Here is a 21,295-nt window from a genome sequence, read left to right on the forward strand (position 1 = left end):
CACACACACACCTACACACTGTACCACAAACACACACACACACACACACCTACACACTGTACCACACACACACCTACACACTGTACCACACACACCTACACACTGTACCACACACACACACACACACCTACACACTGTACCACACACACACCTACACACTGTACCACACACACACACACACACACCTACGCACTGTACCACACACACACACACACCTACGCACTGTACCACACACCTACACACACCTACGCACTGTACCACACACACACCTACGCACTGTACCACACACACACCTACACACTGTACCACACACCTACACACTGTACCACACACACACCTACGCACTGTACCACACACACACCTACACACTGTACCACACACACCTACGCACTGTACCACACACACACCTACACACTGTACCACACACACCTACACACTGTACCACACACACCTACACACTGTACCACACACACCTACACACTGTACAACACACACCTACACACTGTACCACACACCTACAGCTCCTAAAGCATAATCAGGCTACAGCCGTTGTGTATTTTATTATGTGAAGCACTAAATGGTCTTAGAAAAATATTGACTCTGTTTGTAGATATCTACTAAACTACAGCAAACAAATACAGAGAGTAATGTAGGCCTGTTATACTGGGTGATTTTACACACTGCTCTGCTTTCTGCACGGACCTCACAGCTGTTCTCACTGTAAACATCGCGTTGCGATGAAAGCAGTTAATAAGATAATATCCAGGGGATGCATGCAGAGCTGTCATTGGCTGAGATAAGTCCGGCCGTGCGTCACGACTCTTTGAAACATCACTATTGCCGGAAATACATCCGTGGATGAACCATCATTGTATCCTCGGTTAGAGCTCCTCCAGAGAGCCTGCTCGATACTCGATGCTCGGTCCTCGATGTGCATTTAGAGAAATGAGATGTCCTTCAACATGGCGCGCTGAAATCCATTTCCGGGTCACAACCGGAGGACCGAGGAGTTGAGGAGGGGAAATGAGAGAAATGAGAAACCTTCATAGTTTTAGAGACTTGTTTGGCTAACCTCTCTCTTGTTTCCCTCCTCAGCCTCTACCTAACCAGCATCTACGACCACTCCATATTCGAGGCCTTCAGTAAAGTCGTCCAGAAGCTGCTTCCTCAGTTACCAACACTGGAGAACCTTTTGAACATTTTCATCTCAGTATGTTCATGCACTGAATTACAGAAATAAACAAAACGTTTACGTCTGTATTTGTACCGTCTTTATTTACATCCTTCTTGTTTACAGCATTCTGGGATCGAGAAAGCCTTCCTGTTTGATGTTGTTAGTAAGATTTACATCGCCACAGACAGCTCCCCGGTGGACATGCAGTCCTACGAACTCTGCTGCGATATGATCGATGTTGTCATTGATGTCTCCTGCATTTACGGGTGAGGAGATTTATATTTACTTTAAGTGTTGGCACAGATAGTTTCCTGTGGTTTGAAAGTCTAAAGGTGCCTTCCTTCCCCTGTTGGCAGGCTGATGCAGGATGGCAGCGGCTGCGCCTACGACAAGGAGTCCTCAGCTATCATCAGGCTGAACAACTCCACCGTGCTTTATTTGAAAGAGGTCACAAAGTTCCTCGCTCTCGTCTGCATCCTCAGGGAGGAGAGCTTCGAGAGGAAAGGTCAGTTACATTGGCACGAGTCGACAGCGGTTTGATTATACAGGAAAGAGGGAATGAGGTGTGAAGCTGCCAACTCAAAGGTGTCTAAAGCTAAAACGAGGTTTCATCCGGCTCTTTTATCATCAATTCTAAGCTGATTAAAAACTTTCTGCACACATTAAGGCACCCTTTTTCATACCATAAATAGTCAACTTCTTTAAATTGGCTAGGTGCTTTGAAATGAGTATTGAATATTTAGCTTTAAAAAAGGAAGACTGCATGTGGGCAGTAAGATTAAGATCAAAAATGTATATTGCGTTTTTTTTTTATTGTGGTGTTTCATCTGAAATGTTATTCTGTTTATTTTTCACTGGTGGAGTGTAAGTCGATTTACTCAAGTACGTACTAAAGTAGACATTTGAGGTACTTGTACTTATACTTTAGAATATTACACTTATTACTACACTACAATTATTTACAGCTAAAGATGATAAAGTATACAGTACAAATGTTGTATACATATGGAAAATATAATGCATTTTTCTGGGTTAAACTACAGTTTAAATGGCTCAAATTTGCACCAATTACAACAGCGAGGCACATATTGATGTCAATATTACAATCTCAAACAATTTTCCTATCATCGTTTTCCTTTTCTAAGTGTGGAAGACAAAGCTAATATGTATTTCTCCCATTTACTCACAGCGATTTGAACACTGTTTTTGAATGCTATGGTTGTAACATTTCTTATTAAAATAAATTCAGCTTTAAATGACGTGTGTGTTCTCTTGGCAGGTCTGATAGAGTACAACTTTCACTGTTTCCGAAAAGCCATCCACGAAGTGTTTGAAGTGGGAAACTTGCCTCAAGACGCCCGCTCGTCCAGTAACAACCTGACGGGACTAAAGTACGCCGGCGCGCACAACGGAAGTGCTGTTTAATACACAAAATGATAAATACAAAATATGTGAAAGCAAACATTACTCCTTACAAGCACATGGTGCCTTATTGTGTGTGTCAGCTGAATAATGAAAATAGACTAAATATGATCAAACAAATATATGGTTTTAGAAATGCACATCTGTCCAGTAATACAGGGGTGTTTTATGCCAAAAAAACACACACTGTTTCCTAGTTTCTGCACATGTATCGAGATGTCAGCTATGTTTACCTAATGGCCAGTTATTTCTGTGTACTCATAAAAATACTCCTTAAGCGCTCATTGTATGAGTGAAAAACTCCTTTGACAAGCTCTCAAATGCATTTCCTCCAACACAGCTTTACAGTCCAAACTTCTCTCATGTTCCTGCTTTATTTTGCTTTGAATTATAGAGTGCTGTGAAGGGATTTAATCCCTTGTATGAACAAAAGTCAGCGGAGTGTTTGTGCTGCTGTGTTTTCTGTTGATAATGACTCATGTGCTCTGCTCAGGATCCCCGCACTGTGCCAGTTTCACCATTAGAGCCTCGCTTCCATTCAACAGCGTGTTGGTCCTAATGGAGTCTGGAAATAACGGACGATGCCTTTCTCTCGCACAAACCCGCCCCCCCCCTGCTGTCAACTTGTTTTCTTAGAGCTTGTGATGAAGCTTCTGAACACATTTACTCCACAGTTTACTTTTCGATGCAAGCGTTGAATAATATTGTCAGAGATTTGTTTTTTTGAATTGTTGTACATAATTCTTTAATAAAATATGTTAAATATTTTGATGAGTCAAACTTACCTGTGTCTTTGGGATTTAACTTTTTAAAAGCATAGTAGGTATCTTAAAATTCTAAGATAGTAATTATAATATTTAATCATTTTGAGAAACACTATAACAATCTATTACATACTTAGACAAAAGTATGAATACTACTTTTTATTATTGTTTAATATCTTTCTACATTTTTTTTTTATATTGAACACAAAGAAAGCATTATGAAAAACGGTTTCACAATAATATAAAGTGATAAGTGGCTTTACAGACTTTACAGATAAAAAACAATACAACATAAACAATCAAAAAGGAAAACTGATACCAAAACATAAATAAATCTAGTACTGCAATGCGAACTTCACTTGAATAGTATTCATAATAATAATTATCGTATGTTGTGTAGAACCATTTAAAACGTAACTGTTTTAAAACAGGAACATTCTAAATAATCCAATTAAATGAACTTGTAAAAGCTTTATGAAAGGAACATAAAGATAATAATGAAAAAGCTACAACAATAACATTGGAAATTAGACATACACATGCAGCAAGGAAGTAAAGCACATAATCAAGTCATAACATAATCAAGCCATTTTTTTAATAACCTTAATCATTTTTGAAGATTTCACAAAGATTGGGACTGTTGTAAGTAGCAGATTTAAACAACAGGTGGCAGCATAATCAAATGTTAATATTTTACATTTTAGAAAGATGTACCAGATGTCACTCCACTGCTCGGGCAATAGTTCAAATAGATCAATATTTACCATGAACTCTAACAGCCCATCATCAGCATCTGCAAATAAGCTTAGAAATGCCACACACACACACACACACACACACGTGTGTTCAAAGCCTCCATCATTTACACATGCAGTGAGTCCTGAGTTAATGGGTGGTGGCAGTTTGGAGCCACAGCTGAAGCCTCTAATCGTCCCCAGACGTCCTGCTCACCACTGTGGAAAATAAAGGTCAATGAGAGGGAAAATGATATCTTGATTTTTCTTCTTTTTTCCAGGTCCCTGCAGTTTGCTCCTGACCGCAGAAGATTTCATGAAGCCGAGAAGGTTAGACTTGAGAGTGAAAAACAATACAGAAATGATGGAAGGGTTAAAGTAACTCTTCACTATCCTCCAACTGTGCAGAGAAATGAAGCCAAATGGCAAAAAGGTTTTATAACTTCTCAGCCAGAATGTCTTAATGGCTTTCATAAGCCATTAAGACATTCTGTATCATTAATACACATCATATTAAAGGTTAGTTGATTTTATAGAGTATATCTATAAAGTTAATATGCATTTATGTTTGTGATCATCACTCTCATAACATCTTAACCAACTTCATCTCTCTCTGAAGAAAGCCAGAAAAGTTCTGTGAGACATCCAGTGAGGGGACTTTGAGTTAAGGGTTTTTTGTCAAAATTCTATTTTCAACTAAAACATTTTTGTCTAAAATGAATAAATTAAAGTAAATAGATATTTGTTATCATGTATAAACAGTAGATCAAATACTTTAAAACATGTAAAAAAGCTTTATAATTATAATTGTATCAACACGTTAATGTGCATTGATAGTATAATTGCCATAACATGTATACACTTAATCAGTCATTTATAACACAGTATGAATTAAGATGTAATCATGACTGCAGCATCGGTGTTATATTTGTACGTATATAATACATATAAGGTTAAGCTATTTGATTAAAAAATACACAAATAAACACAAAAGAATGTTCTCATATGAACTATGTTAAACTTAAATTAAACCATTTATGAAGTGTATGCTACTGCTAACTGCAGAAATGCAAGGGGGTAAAGTTAAGTGTAGGAAAAGTGAAGGAAACTATTTAAAAAATATTTTGCAAGCAATATTTTATATATTGATGATGGACTTAGTCCTCAGATGACTTTTACTGAATTCATGTGGGATCAAACTGCTGTAGAGCACAATAAATAGCTCATAGGTTACTATAAGGTTTTTTTCCATTTAGAGATAATAACGTGGTTTACGTCAGCAGCTGGGAGCCACATTTTTACTCTGTATTTAAAATATTCAATGACATCCAAAGAAAACACAATAAGTGTACCTTCTCTGAGGTTGAACTCCCACAAGGTGAGAGAGAGGGGGGGGCGGAGTTTAGGGAATGGTTTCCTTTTTACGCAGCAGATGCTTCAGTCAGTGGAGAGCCCGCAGCGCGCAGGAGTTTCTCGGAGGATTTAATTATCTGTCATTTTATCCAGCAGAGCACCAGGAGCAGACACTATCCTGCAGAGACTCCTGAGAGCATCTCCAGAGCACCGGGCACACAGAGGTACGCTCACACTCAAGGGATTTAGAGGGGGGCTTTGTGAGTGAAACAGTAGATGATAAGTGAATTTAAAGCGTGTTGTGGTGATTTATGGTGAACTCATGAAGACTTAAAGTCTGCTAACTGAAGAACTAACTTGCTCACTTCACCTCTTTATGTTCAGTTAAACACACTGAGACTTATGTGATTAACATACATTATGCACCTCTCTCTTTCTAAATGGATGTTTATAAATTAATGCTTTGGTCATAACTCATGAACTTTATCTTTATAGATCAGCTAAATGCAATTCATGCAAAACAAATGTGGGCTAACAGGTTGTTAAGACTTCCTGGTTAGAGAATATGCTATCACTTATTTTCTCACTAAAGTGATCCAGAGCATAACCTTACGCTTTATTAATTAATCTGCCGATTTGTTTCTCGATTAATCGATTGATCAATTGGTCTGTACAATTTCAGAAATTGTGAAAAACGTCCTTCCCAGATAAAATAGGAAAGTTTCTGCATGTGTGAGGGGCTTAAAACTGCATTCTCTGAAAATATTGCTTCAAATGTTGATGTTTAATCGGTTTTCAAAGGGTTGATCGTTTGTTTTTCTGTCGATCGACCAATCATTGCAGATTTAGAAATAATTTAAATAAAATCTATGTATTGAAAAGTTAAGAGCATGTGCAACTGCAGGTTTGATTGCAAATTAAAAACTGAGAATCTCAAACATGTGTATCACTATAATGTATAACACCTGCCAAAACTAGTGGGATTCTTGAGAAATTGGTAACCCACAAGTTGGACTCATTAATAGTGAAATATGTATCAGCGATAAAGGCATTATAAAGGGTGACTTAGTGAAAAGTGCATATTTCCAAGTCAAATATTTGACCCCCACTCCCTGGATGGACCAGAGAGGATGTTCCTTCTTTAGTGGGAGGAAACAGTGGATGTTATGGGGGGTTGGGGGCCTGAACGGGGTCCAAAGTGAGTAACTGATACTATGAATAAGTGCTGTGGCCCCCTGTCCAGTTTTTTTCAAGTAGGATTTATGAGGAGAAGAACAAGGAGACCTTTTGAGGAAACAATCCCTTTTCATTTAATGTTCCTAGAATTGGCTTGGAGGAAGACGACAAGCTTAATATATGAGAACGCTTTTATCATGCAATTATTTTATTGAATTTATTTGAAGGCTTATTAACAAGTCATTCAGCTTTGTTGAGTTAGTGATGTCATGTTTCCTTCAGATTACACATTTCTTCTGGAGACTCAGCTACCCCCCATCCCCCCTCCTCCTCCTAGGCCGCTCATACTTTCCATCACTGCACGCCATCCCCATACACACCGCCATCATGTTGTAATCCATTTGGGTGAGATTAATACATTCATTGAAACAATGCAGCTCTCCAGATACTCTTGTCTTTTTTTAGAAAACAGAGGGCGGAAGAAAAAAATGCTTCTTTTTTTTTTTACTTCTTATTCTCAACCACAAGAGTTTGCCACGTTTTGACCACAGTCGCATTCCTCTGAGATTCTTGCCATGGGCGAAGAAGGTTGTGCCCGTGTACAATCACTGGAGATGAGCCAGACAGAAATAAAACAGAGAGGATTTCTGGATTGTCAAAGAGACTGACAGTCGTCAAATAAAATCATGAGTCAGTCTCACTCACATATTCATGTCTTTATCATTTCCCATTTCTGCTGCACAGCGTGAGAAAAGTTGAAAAAACAATGCAGTTTCAAGAAACTATAAAAAGTTTGAAATAGAAAGATTGCAGTTTCAGGGGGTCTATTTGATAGACTTTGTAAGTTGAAATATTTCCAAGAAATAGAACATAACGTAGCCAATGACACTGAAGCTATGGAGGTGATTACGTTAGAGGGAAACCCAGCAGTTTTTGCTTTTTCTTGCTGATATTTATAACAATTACTCAATGTATCAAAACCGACTCTCTACCTTCCTGTACTCAAATAAAGCCTTGAGCAGCAGACATGAAACAGAGGCAGCCGGCCATTATCTCAGAAAACAAAGGTCTGTTACCATTAACACCCAGCACTTTAACCATCCAGCCAGCTGGCAGTCGATGGGAAAATATGTTTACTTGTGTGTTTGTTTTGGAAGATAGATGTCAGTATTTTAAGATCAGGCCGACTGTTTATTTGCATAGGTCAATGTTCGCCTGTGGGTAAAATCCAAGGGCAACAACTACGCTGCCAAAGTAACTTCAATGAAGGAACCTAATTTTAAGAGACTCTGCGGACACACTTGATTAAAATCTTTTTAATCTTTATTTCTACTTTTGCTCTGTCGTCATCCGTAGAAAGATTCAGACGTTTCACATGTATTTTTAGACACATTTATACTCAGCTCTGGATGATAATGTCAGTTTAGTAGGTCCACCACTTTGGACCAGGCTGACATATCTCAACAAGTATTGGTTCCATTGATGGGAAACATTATACACACATACATGTCCCCCAGAGGATGAACCCTTTTGATCCTGGACTTTCCTTCTAGCACCAGCGTCGGGTTGAAGTTTGACCAATTGATTCCCAAATCGTCCATAAAATCATGTTAACTTCTCAAACCTTATCTGTTATTTCTATGTCATTCCCATAGAAATCCTGAAGAGAATGAAGTAGTTTGGTGTGAATAAACGGGGAAAATGGAAGAGTGTTCAGTTCAGGAACACTTCCTTGACAGGTTGAATGAGAACATTTCCTCTTGAATCCAGAAACCAAACAAATCTTTCTGCATGTTTTCTAGCTTTTCCTTCAGATTTAAAGACGAAAATAAGTATTATTCTGCAGATCGGGTTTGCCGTGTTGCACAAAGCTCAGTTGCTAGCAACCAAATGAAACTGTAAGATTTGTAATGCTTTTCCATTCGAAAACAACAATGAAAAAGAAAGGTTGAACAATAAATGAATGTTTAGGTGACCTTAGATGGTGATTTTCTCTAAAGGACATTCATATTTAGCTTAAGTTCGCCCCATTTTAAAAATGTCTTTCCAAGAAAACCTTTATAGAGCCATTACATAAAGCATTTTCGAGGGTTGGAGGAACTTAAACTATGTAGTATTTAATTAGAAATCTGAGAAAAGTTACATAAGCTACATTTCCCCCCCCCCATTGTTGTCTCTCAGTAGTCAACTAGCATCCCCATCCCATAGGAATCAGCATCAGGTCATTGTGTGATTTGCACGGTGGTGACTTGTTTACTTGTTGTCTGACTGAGATGTGTTTGTGAGTTCTGGGGACAGCAAAGAGGTGAAGCTGCAGCTGCTGCCCACATTGTGTCACAGGATAAACAAACAGCCAGCAGGAGACTCATAAAACACCAGACACCTCTTTAAACCTGTTGAACCTTTCAACCTGTTTATGCATTAACTGGATATTGCACGTACTCATTTATACTGTGTGACAAATGTATATATTAAAGGTGCTTTATCCCATCATTTCATAGGCTTAATGTTACACATTATGTGCCATTAGTATCTGATAAAACATACCAGACTATAGTTAAAGTGTGAGAACATATTCCTTTAAAAATATGACATTAATTTACATCTAATGAAGCTAAGAGTTTGCTGATCTCACAATCTCAGTGTTTAAGAAGAATTCAGCCTGAGGAGATTTTTATTCGAGACAACAATGGTCTTTTTGTTGATTTGTATGCGTGTGAAGCTGAAAAAGAACATGTGATTTGCATGAAGTTTTATAAAACCCTATTTTTAAAAGCCATTTTTTCCCTATGTCATTGTCTTAATATGACAGGTGTGTAATACGTTTTCTGAACAGATACTTGGTGATATGATCATGATAAAATGAAGCATTGGTAAACAGTTGAATCTTAACTTGCCCTTATAAGGAGGCACTTTTTCATGTAGCAGGAACCAAAATAATGTTGCACATCTGCCGACGCAGCATCTCAGAGTACGTCATTGTTTACAACAAGCAATCCTTCCTGATGAGATCTGTAATCAGAGGCATCAAGATGTTCAATGTGTTTTCTTGTTGATTTGCGTGCAGCGGAAATTGGCTTTGTGATCTGTAGGAACCGCACCACATTGAGCGTCTTTGTTCTGGTGATGAAAGGGAGCGCAGTCATCTGACAGCCACAGAGACCAGTCTGTGTTTTTTTTCGTTTTTTTCTGTATCAGTTTATAGCTGCAACCGTGAGGGTGTCACTTTCCCTCCAACGCTGCAGGGCTCAACTGTTGTTGCCGTTTTCCATACAGTATTGTGCGACTGTCAATATTCTCATTCACCTCCCCAAATCCAGGTTATGCAACCCTGGGAGTCGCACAATGTGAGGACTGTTCTGAGCTCCAGAGGCCGTTAAAGTACCCTAATCCATTTCAGAAGGGAATAAACAGTGAAAGTGAGGTGGTAATTAAAAGGCAACTTTGTTACACGCTTTCCTGTTTTTTACTGAATGCTCAGTGTGGGTTATTTGATGGTTGAAAAGCAATGATTGTTAGTTAAAGCATTGAAAAAGCAAAACTAATCTACTGTCACGCTAGAAGCCCCGTAAGGTTTTACATAATAGGAAATCCTTCAGCTTCTGAGTGGTATTACAGAAAGATATTTCACTCAAAGCCACGTTCTCTTTCTCATGTTGGGCACTAGAATAACAGTATGAGAATCACCAAACTCATTAGTATACGTTGTGTTGGGACCGTTAATGTCTATACAAAATGACATGATAATACATAAAATTGTTGATGATGTATTTCAGAAGATCAAAGTTTCACTGGCATTTCCAGAGCCATGCCACTATAGCAACACACTTTGTAAGCCACCTTCCTGTTTAAACTGACCAAAAAGTCTCATAACTTTTCTTGCTGCAATATTAAAATGAGAAAACTATGATTGTTACTTAAATAATACATTTAAAAAGGACAGGAGGCTGTACAGGAAAAAAAAATGTCTCCAAAAAAGGCATTGAACCTGCTTTATAGCGCGTGAATTCGTGTTTTGTGGCTTACCTTAATTTTTTGTTCCACTGGATTTTATTACATGTGACACGGAATAATCTGGTTTGTAAACCTCAGACATGAAGTCCAAATTCCTCCAGGGAAAAATAAACACTAACACCCAGCACCAGGAACAGCAGTGTTTTCTGGCTCCGGTCGTAAGAAAGTGTCCGGGTTGTAGAGGAGTGAAACAACAGCAGCGAGCCATGAAGGGACATGAGACAGGAGGCCTGGGAGACAGTTGCCATTTGGCTACCACTACAAAGCGCTCAGAGCCAAAGACACTCTTATAAATCTCTCAGCGGGACAGACAGTGTATCAGGAGGAGAATTCAACATGTCCACTCATCAAGGTGAATTGTGGGCTTAAATAGTTTCAGCTGCCGTGCAACTAAAGAGCGAGTACTTAGGTAGGATGGAGTGTTTACTTTAATGTCCCGTGTTGAGAAGGAGAACAGGGGCGACAAGTATTCTTGGGTGTGATTCAAGAGGACACCTGTAGAGCAAAGTGAAAACCTCCTTAACAAAGAGCTGTCTGCATGTGAGTCACTGTGTCAGACTATTAATGTCACACAGTCTGGAGGGTGTGAAGATAAGCAGACTCTTAGCAGATGTTCATTTGATGTCAATTATGACCTTAAAGGGATAGTTTGGATCGTTTGAGGGCGGGTTATATGAGGTTCTTGTCCATAGTCTTTAACCTGCAGTAGATGATGGTTGGCACTCATCCATAAAAGCAAAGAAATGAACTGCTGTGGACAGAGAAGTCAACAAAACCTATTGAAAAAGGCCATGGCAAAAACAAATCTATATCAGTTTGAGTGTATGTTTTCATTGCTTTACCTTGCAGTATAGAGTCATTTCTGATGGGGAACTGAAACCGGTATCTAAGCCACCAGACTTCATTGAAAAATGTATTTTCCTCGCATAACACCTGAGTTAATAGTCCTTTGTTTGTGTTATTGTGTGACTTTGGTCAATCCAGACTAAACCTTGGTAAACACCAAACTCACACAATAACAACTTTAATCCCTTAATGGACAGAAATGTAGAAAAACATGTCTGTTTGTGTATTGGACTAAACAGAAATATTTTAAAAAGTCCGTTTTAATGGGCATTTTGGGGATTTGTAAAGAGCTTTCAGTCTTCATGCCAAGCTAACGCTGCATCATGATAAATGCTCACTTTCTCACCCAAATGTTCCTACAGTGTGATTCTTAGCATATTTGCCTTTTTTTATAGCTGACTATAAAGTTATATTGGACTGTCCTATAGGAACCATAACATACTTGTTTCAACAGTAATGGGTTGTTAAGAGATGCTGTTATTTCTATTGGACGGCTAAAGGAGAATTTGATGACAAAAAAACCCAGCTGAAAACCACAAATGTGTTCGCAGATGTTGTGGCTCAGGAAGAGAAACATTAAGCTCAGAACTGGGAAGACTATGTCCGGAAGGGAAGCCATTGTTCTATCACTGCATTCAATGTAGACATGGACGGACGAGAATAGAAGCCTGAACCTCTTTAGACAATTTAGGAGGGAAGTTGGACTGATTTCCTCAACCAGACAGCAATCGGACAGAAAACAGACAGAGGATGTGGGGTTTTCTCTCAGTTTGGTTTGGTCCAATTTGTTTTGTTGACCCAGCTTGATGCCCTGCAAGAGGAAGCAGCGTTGTTATCTGCGGAGAGGAGGGATGCAGCAGGGATGTCCTCTGTGTCGTGCTAACATTGCAATGAGAGAAAAAGTCTATGTTTCTGATTCTGGCATCGACTGTAGGACATGAGCGAGAGCAGGCCATGTTTATCTTTTTATGTTTATCCGAAAATGCTGCATCATTGGTTATTAGAAACAAAATGTTTGATAGCCGACAGACATGAGGAATGTAAACTGCACTTTCATGGTGACTCCTAAGCAGACCACATGCAAATACTTGGAGGTTAATGTCAGTGGTGCATGGAGAATTTAGATCCTTGAGGAAACGTGCTAATATCAAAATGTACATTGAAAATGTTACCCCTGTGACTGTTTTACCAATTATTCCTTTAGATTATTATTACCTATTAATGAATGTAAGAGCTGCATTTTACTGTTGTCGTAGGTCAAGGTGGAGCTCATGTTGAACTTTTAACCAACAATTATTTTCATTATGGATTAATAGGAGGATTTTTTACCTCAATAATTGATCAGTTTGGTTTGTATGAATACCTAAAATATTAAGAAATGGTGTCAAGATTACTTAAAGTGAAACTTTCACACTTTGTGTTTCATGAGACCAACAGTCAAACCCGAACCTCAACATTTGAAACAAGTCCAGTACTTGAGTACATTTAATTAGTTACTTTCCACCTCTGGTTAGCTATCATGCAGTAACGATTAATGTCTAGATCTGGAAAACGAGTGACCTTTAATTCTTACCAGCTTCGTAGCAGCACTATAAAATGTGTATTTTTGTGTAAAAAGAGTGGTCGTCATTGGGTTACACTGTGGTCTGGGTCCTCTCATCGTTTCGCTGACGTCTTCCAGAGGGAGCTAGGATGGGGGGGGGGGGCTATCGGCTCATTCCTCAATCCCTTCAGGGATTTTTCAAAGCCACACGGCTTCTCAGCTGTACATTGTTGAACCCACCTCCTCTTTTCTGACATTATAAAAACATGTCAAAGCCATGCTGTGACTAAAATAGGGGGAGAAATTATAAACAATTACTGTTTCCAAGTAAAATATATTCAAGTGTCTGCCTTTGTGAATGTTCCAGACATAATGGTCCGGACCATGAACATATACCCAAACTTAGAGACCTTATCCATAATCTTCATCCACACTGTATATATCTCTCTGAGTCATGTCTGGCCTGTCTTAACTGTTCCACAGGAGGGTATTTTAACCTCCCACACTTCATTTCCTCGCTCATTTCCCTTCGCTGCTGCAGAACATGGGGTCACATACCCTGCTAATGCCTCACTGTGTGCAGTCATAATGGTGTGATGATGTTACTGTCAGTGTTCCCAGACATATTTCCACCTGTCCTTCCTCTGCTCAACAAGCTCTCGATTCAATGATTTATTCAAAAAGGGCGCCTTAAACTGATGCTTAGAGACTCAATGTATTTAAGCTGTGAATCGAAACTTGTCATTAAGGTTTTTTGTTTTTTTTAAAGCATTACAATGACTGTATTATGATTATTTTCATTATCCTATCATATATTATAGACTTTATTTTCCATCTTACCCTGTTTCTCCCCGGCTTTTGATCTGCTTGGAGTTAAATTGAGGTAATTTACGGAGATCAATCATCTTTATTTATTGGGAATGTGTTTAGTCTCATAAACCCAGGCAAGCATCAAGAGCTGTCATAAAAAGCTCCATAATGAGGAAAATGGGATTTAGGATGTAATTTACTCCTACTTCAAATATTTTATGAGCAACTGAGGTCCAATTAAATGTTTAACAAAGTTGGGCTTTTGGAGTAAATTAAAAGTACCCTGCAGAATGTTGTACTAGTGAAGAATATAACCGGTATTCTCTTAAGACAGTCTTTTTTTTATTCAATAAAGAAGTACAATATTTAGAGTACTATGTTGTGTGAAAGTGATATGAAATGTTGACAGCTGTCATAGAATACACAGTATATTGTCTGGATCAGAGTAATTACTAAGTCGCAGCAATGAAACATCCTAACAGCATTACAAGCATGGTATTTTGTTACAGAACACAAGAGAAAGTTCTGAATTTGGTTGAACTAGAAAAGTATAAACTAGACAAAGGAGCCCATTAAACACAGGCCAAAAAAGATGAAAAAGCCCTCGAGAGAGCCTTTGAAATAGAGAAGGCTGTTTCAGTTCAGCTCCTAACAATTAATATTGTTTGGTTTCTCTTTCTCAACGCCAAACCACCACAGGGGGTTTCGTTCAAAAGTGGGGGGGAGGGAGAAGCAGACATTATTAACTTTTACTTGTTAGTGGGTAGTGATCAAACTGGAGAAGCAGTTATATAATTACATTACTGATTTACAATACATTTACTCTGTGTTAGATGGTTCGTTCAGCCTTTCTCTGCTTGCAATGTTTAACTGTAACTGCAGTATAATGTCTTTTGGTAGGGTATCTCCATTTCGTACAAGTTAAATGTTAATCTAAATGAGATTCAACACTTATTAGAAAGTCTCCAACAACCTCCTCCTCTTAGACTCTGTTCATTTGAAAATGTTTAACCTCTACAACCCCTCTGTTGCTTTGAACACCATCGACCACACCTTTACTTCAAGACAAGATAGGAACTTTATTTAGCCAAAGGGAAATTGTTGTGCTGAGGTTGCCAGGCACATACTCCCATGGCATTTACCTTCAATATGTCCCTCAAGGAGACAGAAGACAATCACCAGACCAAAACAAATAAATACAAAACATCTTCAAATAGACACTAAGAGACCACAAAGAAACTCATTGGAGCTTTTAAACAGGGCAAAACATCAACAAAGTGACACAAAACAACTATCCAGATTCTCACAATGCCTACAAACTAATGCAAAAAGTGGCAAAGCAACCACTAACAAAAAAAACAACATTATCGGAACAAAACAAATAAAAAAGGACACTAAACAACCACAAAAAGACACAACCCCACAGAGAGATGACTACAGAGAGTTACAAGCAATAGCAAAAGGAGGCTAAAGAATTCCAAAGTATGTGTGCCCTTGTATATTTAGGAGAAGAAGTGGGGACTTTTGCATGTCTGTGCCCAGGGGCCCATTGTCTCATAGTCTGCCCAGGTCGAGGTGTCCCACAGGGTTCAATGCTTGATCCCCTCCAGTTCATTTCCAAAATAAATAGTGGATGCATTTAAGCGTGCTAAACATTCTAGTATCTCTTTAAGTTGTGTAAAAAGTGTCTTTGAGCACTTTGTAGCTCTTTAAAAGGTTTGTTCTTTTACTCCCATTTCTGTCTCTCCTGTTGGTCTTACTTCCCAGCTGTATATCCAAAAACTGTCTGCCTCCCTTCTCCCTGCTTTCTCTCTGTTTTACTCATCTCCCTTCTCCTCCTCCTTTCTGCGCTGTCTTCTTGCTGATATGAAATACTAAACTGTCTCTGTGCATTCTCTCAGACAGAAGAAAGACATCATGAGCGACCGTTTCGACTGCAAAACATGCAACGAGTCCCTGTGCGGGCGAAAATACATCCAGGTGGAGGAGAAGCCCCACTGCATCCCCTGCTACGACCGCCTGTATGCCAAAACCTGCCAGGAGTGTAAAGAAGTCATCGGACATAATGCCAAGGTAAGCTCTAATGCTAACGGAAAGTAACTATGTACATTTACTCAATGGCTCTTACTCACTTACTTCCTTTTCTTATACTTCTACTTAGCTTACATTAAGACTTGAATGCAATCTATGAGATGATTTTATAAATTAGCAGATAACAATTTGGTTTTTCCTTTATGATAAATCTAATGGTCATTTTCTTAATTATCTGTTAATCATTAGATTTATTAAACATTTAAAAACAGTTAAAAATGACAATCACAGTTTCCCCAGAGCCCTAGGTTATTTTTTTTACATTATATTGTTCAATCTAGTACAGAGGTTAATCATCTGAGTACATTGATATCTGATTGCATTATGATGAATGTTCTAACTACTGGAGTTCCGGGAAAACATATCTCTACATCCAGAACATTAAATTATCCGTAATCTGTTTTGAGATTGTGAAAAGCCTTAGTTAGTGAAAATGAGAAACACTGTCTTGTAGGAAACACCCACAGCCTGCACGAGGCCATCAGTGTGCTGTGAATTATGTGCTCCCTGCGAGGGACCGGCAGTAAATTCAACTTCTGCTTTCTTTGGCCGTCCCTCCTAAACACAAGACACAACAACATTCATCCTTCACCATCCGTCGCCCTCCTGCTTTAGTTGTTTCTGTTACTGTGAAACTCCACGCCTCAAAAATAAGTTTTTCACCCACCGTTCAATTGAGCCATTCATCACAGAGCTCGTCTGAACTGTAGATGAACTGGAACACATGCAGCTGTTGGATTAAAAAAAGAAAACAGTGTTATTCTGAGTATAACTGACAATGAAGAATAGGGAATGCACAAAAAAACTTCTCCAATGCTTTTTCTCATACTCTACTGTTCACAGCAGGGTGTCGTGGAAATAAATAATCTTTAGGGTTGAACTCATGTGGGCAAACATCCAAAAACATCCAAAACACAAGTAACTTAGTCCTGTTGTTGACCGTGACCCCTGACCTCTATGCAGCAAACAATGAATCAAGGTGTGAGGAACCATAAAATAGAAATAATTTTTGTATCAACCTAGAGTTTAAGGTTAAATGTCTGATTTCTCATATTTTGACAGTGAAAGGATTCATTTATATATGTTGTGTTATCAGCCATAAGAAGACCAAAACCAACAACACAATAATCCTTCTCTCAATATCTGACTTCACTACCATGTCCTACGAGATGGATGAAGAGATTGTTTAGCAAACTTTTTTGTGTGTATAGCAAAGGAGTATTTGATTGAGCAAGCAAGCATTTTACTTCTTCAGATTACAACTTTTATTAATTAGAATAAAAAAACACTTGCTACGTCTTATTTTAAAAGCTACCTACAGTGTAGTCTTTCTCAATATTCCTAGTTTTGCTCTGGAGCTGCTTTAATTTTACTTTAAAGACTTCTTTACATTACATGACAATCCAAACCAATTAATTAGATTAACTATTATTTCTTTTTTAAACTTCTGTTTTGATTGATATCATCTTGTGATTCTTCTTTGTTTTATCCAGTCTGCTGAATGTGTATGATTCCTTTTGTGACCTCCATTCTAATCACATATCATGTAGTTTTATAATTGCATTTTTTTACCGTGGATTTTTTGGTTTGGTAAACAAGGTTTCAACTGAAAGGCATTTTAAAAATGAACTGTCCCTTACATAATTGGGCAAAAAACTGATTTAATTCAAATCCTTTAGCATTTTTTTATTATGGGGCCATTTTTAACCTGACTGGTTTTACAGGTTGCTCAGTTTCACTTCCCTCTTCTTCCAGGAGCTCTTCTATGAGGACAGACATTACCACTCTCACTGTTTCCGCTGTTTCCGCTGTGACCGCTCTCTGGCAGACGAGCCCTTCACGAGCCAGGAGGCCGCGCTGGTGTGCAGCGACTGCTACTGCAGCGAGTTCTCCTCCAAGTGTGTGTCCTGCGACAAGACAGTTATGCCAGGTAACGACAATAGAGACTCTTCATTCCTCCAACACCAAGTTAAAAAACCTCCTCGGGGACACATCCTTAAGTAATTACTCAAATAGTCTAAAAAGTTCACACCCTGTCTGTGCGGGGATAAAAGGGCAAATTCCTTTGTTGTTATCCAGGGTGTGACAGCTAAATATGTGACAGGATGATTGCTTCCTTGCTCTGCTGAAAATATCCCAAGGCAGGGTTTTTTTCAGCTCTGGCCGCTGTGACGACATCAGTACAGCAGTGGTGTCGGATGACTGAAAATTACCAGGGGCCTGTGGGTAGTGTGGGATATTAAAACTCACCAGTTATTCTCTGAACTCAGCAGTGATTTCCTTTAGTTTCTGCTCAGCCTGGAATGCCTTTAAATGCAGCTCCGTTTTCCTAAAAGTTTATCCCACTGTCATTCCTTTGGGTTGCACTTCAGGTCCCAAAAGGTTGTAACAAGCCCCGTGATTAAATGAAACTCAGAGGCATGACTGGCTCCTTACTTCTATAAACCTCTTCAGTGAAGCATGTGTTTCAAAGCAAAGAAAACAGCCACTTAAAACTGAAAAATAAATAGGAGGCCAGTTTGAGAGCATTGTTTTGTTGCAGCTTGTCAGATTGTTTTGATTCAAGATAATCTGAGGTAATTGTATGGTGCAGGAGGGCTGTGTAAGAACAGGTTGAGCTTTCACACTGAATCATCACTTCTGGTTCTCTCATTGTGACAAATGCTATCAGATTTCATTCCAGCTTATAATGATTTACAGCACATAATCAGAGATCAAAGGAATGCCCAATTCACACACAAAGGATGCAAATGTCAGGGAGTATTTCAGCACACTTTTACAAAAATGTAAATGTTCATTCTCATCTGCTCCTTTTTTCTTTTCCACTGACAGGGTCGAAGCTGTTGGAGTACGGCGGCTCCACGTGGCACGAGGACTGTTTTGTGTGTCACGGCTGCGAGAAGCCGATCGGTGCCGAGGCCTTCATCCCAGACGACAACAACTACTACTGTGTGCCGTGCTACGAGGGCAGGGTGGCTCCTCAGTGCAACCACTGCAAGAAGGTGAAACAGGATTCTGATCGATCTGTACAGAACTTTTCCAATGATTCATACAGTATATTTGATCAAATCCACCAATGTGTGTTTCCCAGAAACCGAGAGGACAACTTCCAATGATTCGTTATTTAGACCATAAGCCCAAAATTAAAGATACTTAATTTACAAAGCTATAAAATACAGAACAGCTGCAAATCTCAGCTACTGAGAAGCAGTTTGAGAATTATGCTTCTAAAAGGACTTAAAAGATAAATCAATTATCAAAATGGTTTTTATATACACAATTCTTTTTTGACTGATAACATTTATTTTAATAAAATTAAGTGTTTTTTTCACCATACACGTGTCAGTAAAAACATGGGGTGGAAATCTCCATTTGTGTAGAAAAACAAGGTGTCACTGAAAATAAGTTTCTTAAATTCTCCCATTGGACTCCTTCTGTGTCCTGCAGGCTCTGACTAAAGGAGGGGTGACCTACAAGGACGAGGTGTGGCACAAAGAGTGTTTTCTCTGCACGGGCTGCAAAGCTCCGCTGGCTGGCCAACCCTTCACCTCGCAGGGGGAGAGTCCGTACTGTGTCAAGTGTTTCAGCAGCCTGTATGCCAAAAAGTGTGCCGGCTGCAACACGGCCATCACAGGTCAGTGGAGAATACAGGACCTCAAAACAATTCAGGTGTATCCCTGGTTCAAGTCTGTCTGGGGTTGTTTGTCAACTCCTATCTTTATTCTCCCTGTGATTCCTGTCTGTCTCGACTATCTACTATCAACAAAATGTCAAATGAATTGTCCTCAACAAACAGGTGTAGGCGTTAAGGTGTGTCAGGGTTAAACTTGGCTCTAATACTTTCTCTGCGGTTTGCATATCTGCATTCATCCTCTTTTTGTGTTTTCTAACACAACAATAGAAAAAAACAATAAAATCAATGCTGTGTTGTGTTTGGCCAGCTTTTATTGTGAAAAGGCAGCAGCAGAAATGATAAGGTATTAGCAGTTAGTTACTAATGTTTTGACCCTTCATTAGAAGATGGAGCAGTAAAGCTTTGATAAGTTTTGATAACATATTTCCCGTGAGTCTTTCATGTGTATGACGACAATTTGAATCCCACTCGAAATGCTAGACCCTTCCGCTAAATACATAATATAAATACATTGAATAGATATTTCAGAACAAATTCTAATCCTAAATAGTAGCGAAAACCTTGACTTGATTTATAGGTTTAAACATGCAGTAAATGATTTTTCCTTCATGTTGGAGTCCAAAATGGATTCTCTTTTATCTCAGTTTTGGTCTCCACCAGTTCCCAATTGAAATATCTGTCTCTTCAGCTGCTAAATGCTCCTCAATGTTCACCAGCTAGTTGCTAACTGCATCAGTCTGCTGTTCGGTGATGAACAGGTAGCAGCATACAGTGGATTTGAAGAAGTTCTTTATCCGAAAACAGCTGCATTATGCGGTTAAAAACAACACTATGAGAGCTACGAGAGTCAACCAAAACAGTAAAGTTGCGGGCCAGATGGCTGAATAATGAGCTGAAACTAGCTATAAGGCTCAAAAGAAGCTTTGTATAGTATCCTTGAATAAAAGCACATAATGAGCCAGTTCTGACAGGATTGTCTAATTTTCCCATTTAAAAAAAAACGTAAATCACATACAAACTCGTCACATGATGGCTTAAAGGTCCTATGTCATGGCCATTTCTACTGATCATAATTCCATTTCTGAGGTATACTAAAGTAGATTTATACTGTGCAATTTTCCAAACTCACATTGGTTTCTCATACAGCATCTCTGTATAGTATGTCTATTCACTCTCTGTCCTGAACGGCTTGTTGGAGCTCCTGCCCCCCCCCCTCCCTGTGAGCCCAGTGTGCTCTGATTGGTCGGGACGTTGCGAGGCTCGCTGCTCATTGAGCTGGCTTACTGGTGTGGTTTCCGGGTCGGCGATACAACAGGACAGCGCAAAACTCATCCTGAGCACACACAAACACTCACAGCCGATGTAAAAACAATAAGTGTGGCTTGATATTGAGTAAGAAAAAGGTTTATAAACGCTGTGAGAATGGGTCTGCGGAGAGCATTTCTCCGCGATCCCAACTCGTCTATTACCAACCAGGGAGCTCTATGCAAGTCAATGGGACTCCCTGTTAGTTGAACATTTACACTAAAGGTCCCCCCACTGCGTTTGATAGTGACGCCAAGGGATCCTGGTGTGAGGAGCTCCGCGGATTGGTCCATTTTGGTTCCGGGAACTGCATGACGTCATGCGTTTCCAGGAAGAAACAAATGGAAAAAGAGAAATCTCCAACGAGGCGTTCTGAGGCAGCATAGACAGGTCTTTTCTGTGTTAGAGTTTTACTCGCTACAGGGTGTA

General features: G+C 39.2%; 2 protein-coding genes across 2 annotated transcripts in view; both read left to right on the forward strand.

Annotated features, from left to right (window-relative positions):
* The window catches only part of LOC104962795 (ras-related GTP-binding protein C-like), a 4,073-nt gene extending 1,391 nt beyond the window's left edge, over positions 1-2,682 (forward strand). The window contains exons 3-6 of the mRNA XM_010791295.1: positions 1,058-1,210; positions 1,298-1,440; positions 1,531-1,679; positions 2,454-2,682. Of these exons, the coding sequence (XP_010789597.1) occupies positions 1,058-1,210; positions 1,298-1,440; positions 1,531-1,679; positions 2,454-2,599 (591 nt within the window). The 3' untranslated portion in view covers positions 2,600-2,682. The remainder of the gene's footprint in view (positions 1-1,057; positions 1,211-1,297; positions 1,441-1,530; positions 1,680-2,453) is intronic.
* A 2,865-nt stretch (positions 2,683-5,547) lies between these two features.
* Positions 5,548-19,767, forward strand: LOC104962783 (four and a half LIM domains protein 3-like). Its single transcript, XM_010791284.1, has 5 exons — positions 5,548-5,671; positions 15,738-15,909; positions 17,683-17,857; positions 18,760-18,929; positions 19,375-19,767. Exons 2-5 carry the CDS (start codon positions 15,754-15,756, stop codon positions 19,750-19,752), a joined length of 879 nt encoding a protein of 292 aa, XP_010789586.1. The 5' UTR covers positions 5,548-5,671; positions 15,738-15,753; the 3' UTR covers positions 19,753-19,767.
* Positions 19,768-21,295: the final 1,528 nt, after the last annotated feature.

The sequence above is a fragment of the Notothenia coriiceps genome, unplaced genomic scaffold (assembly GCF_000735185.1).
Source record: "Notothenia coriiceps isolate Sejong01 unplaced genomic scaffold, NC01 NC01_scaffold00035357, whole genome shotgun sequence".
NCBI classification, from domain to species: domain Eukaryota; kingdom Metazoa; phylum Chordata; class Actinopteri; order Perciformes; family Nototheniidae; genus Notothenia; species Notothenia coriiceps.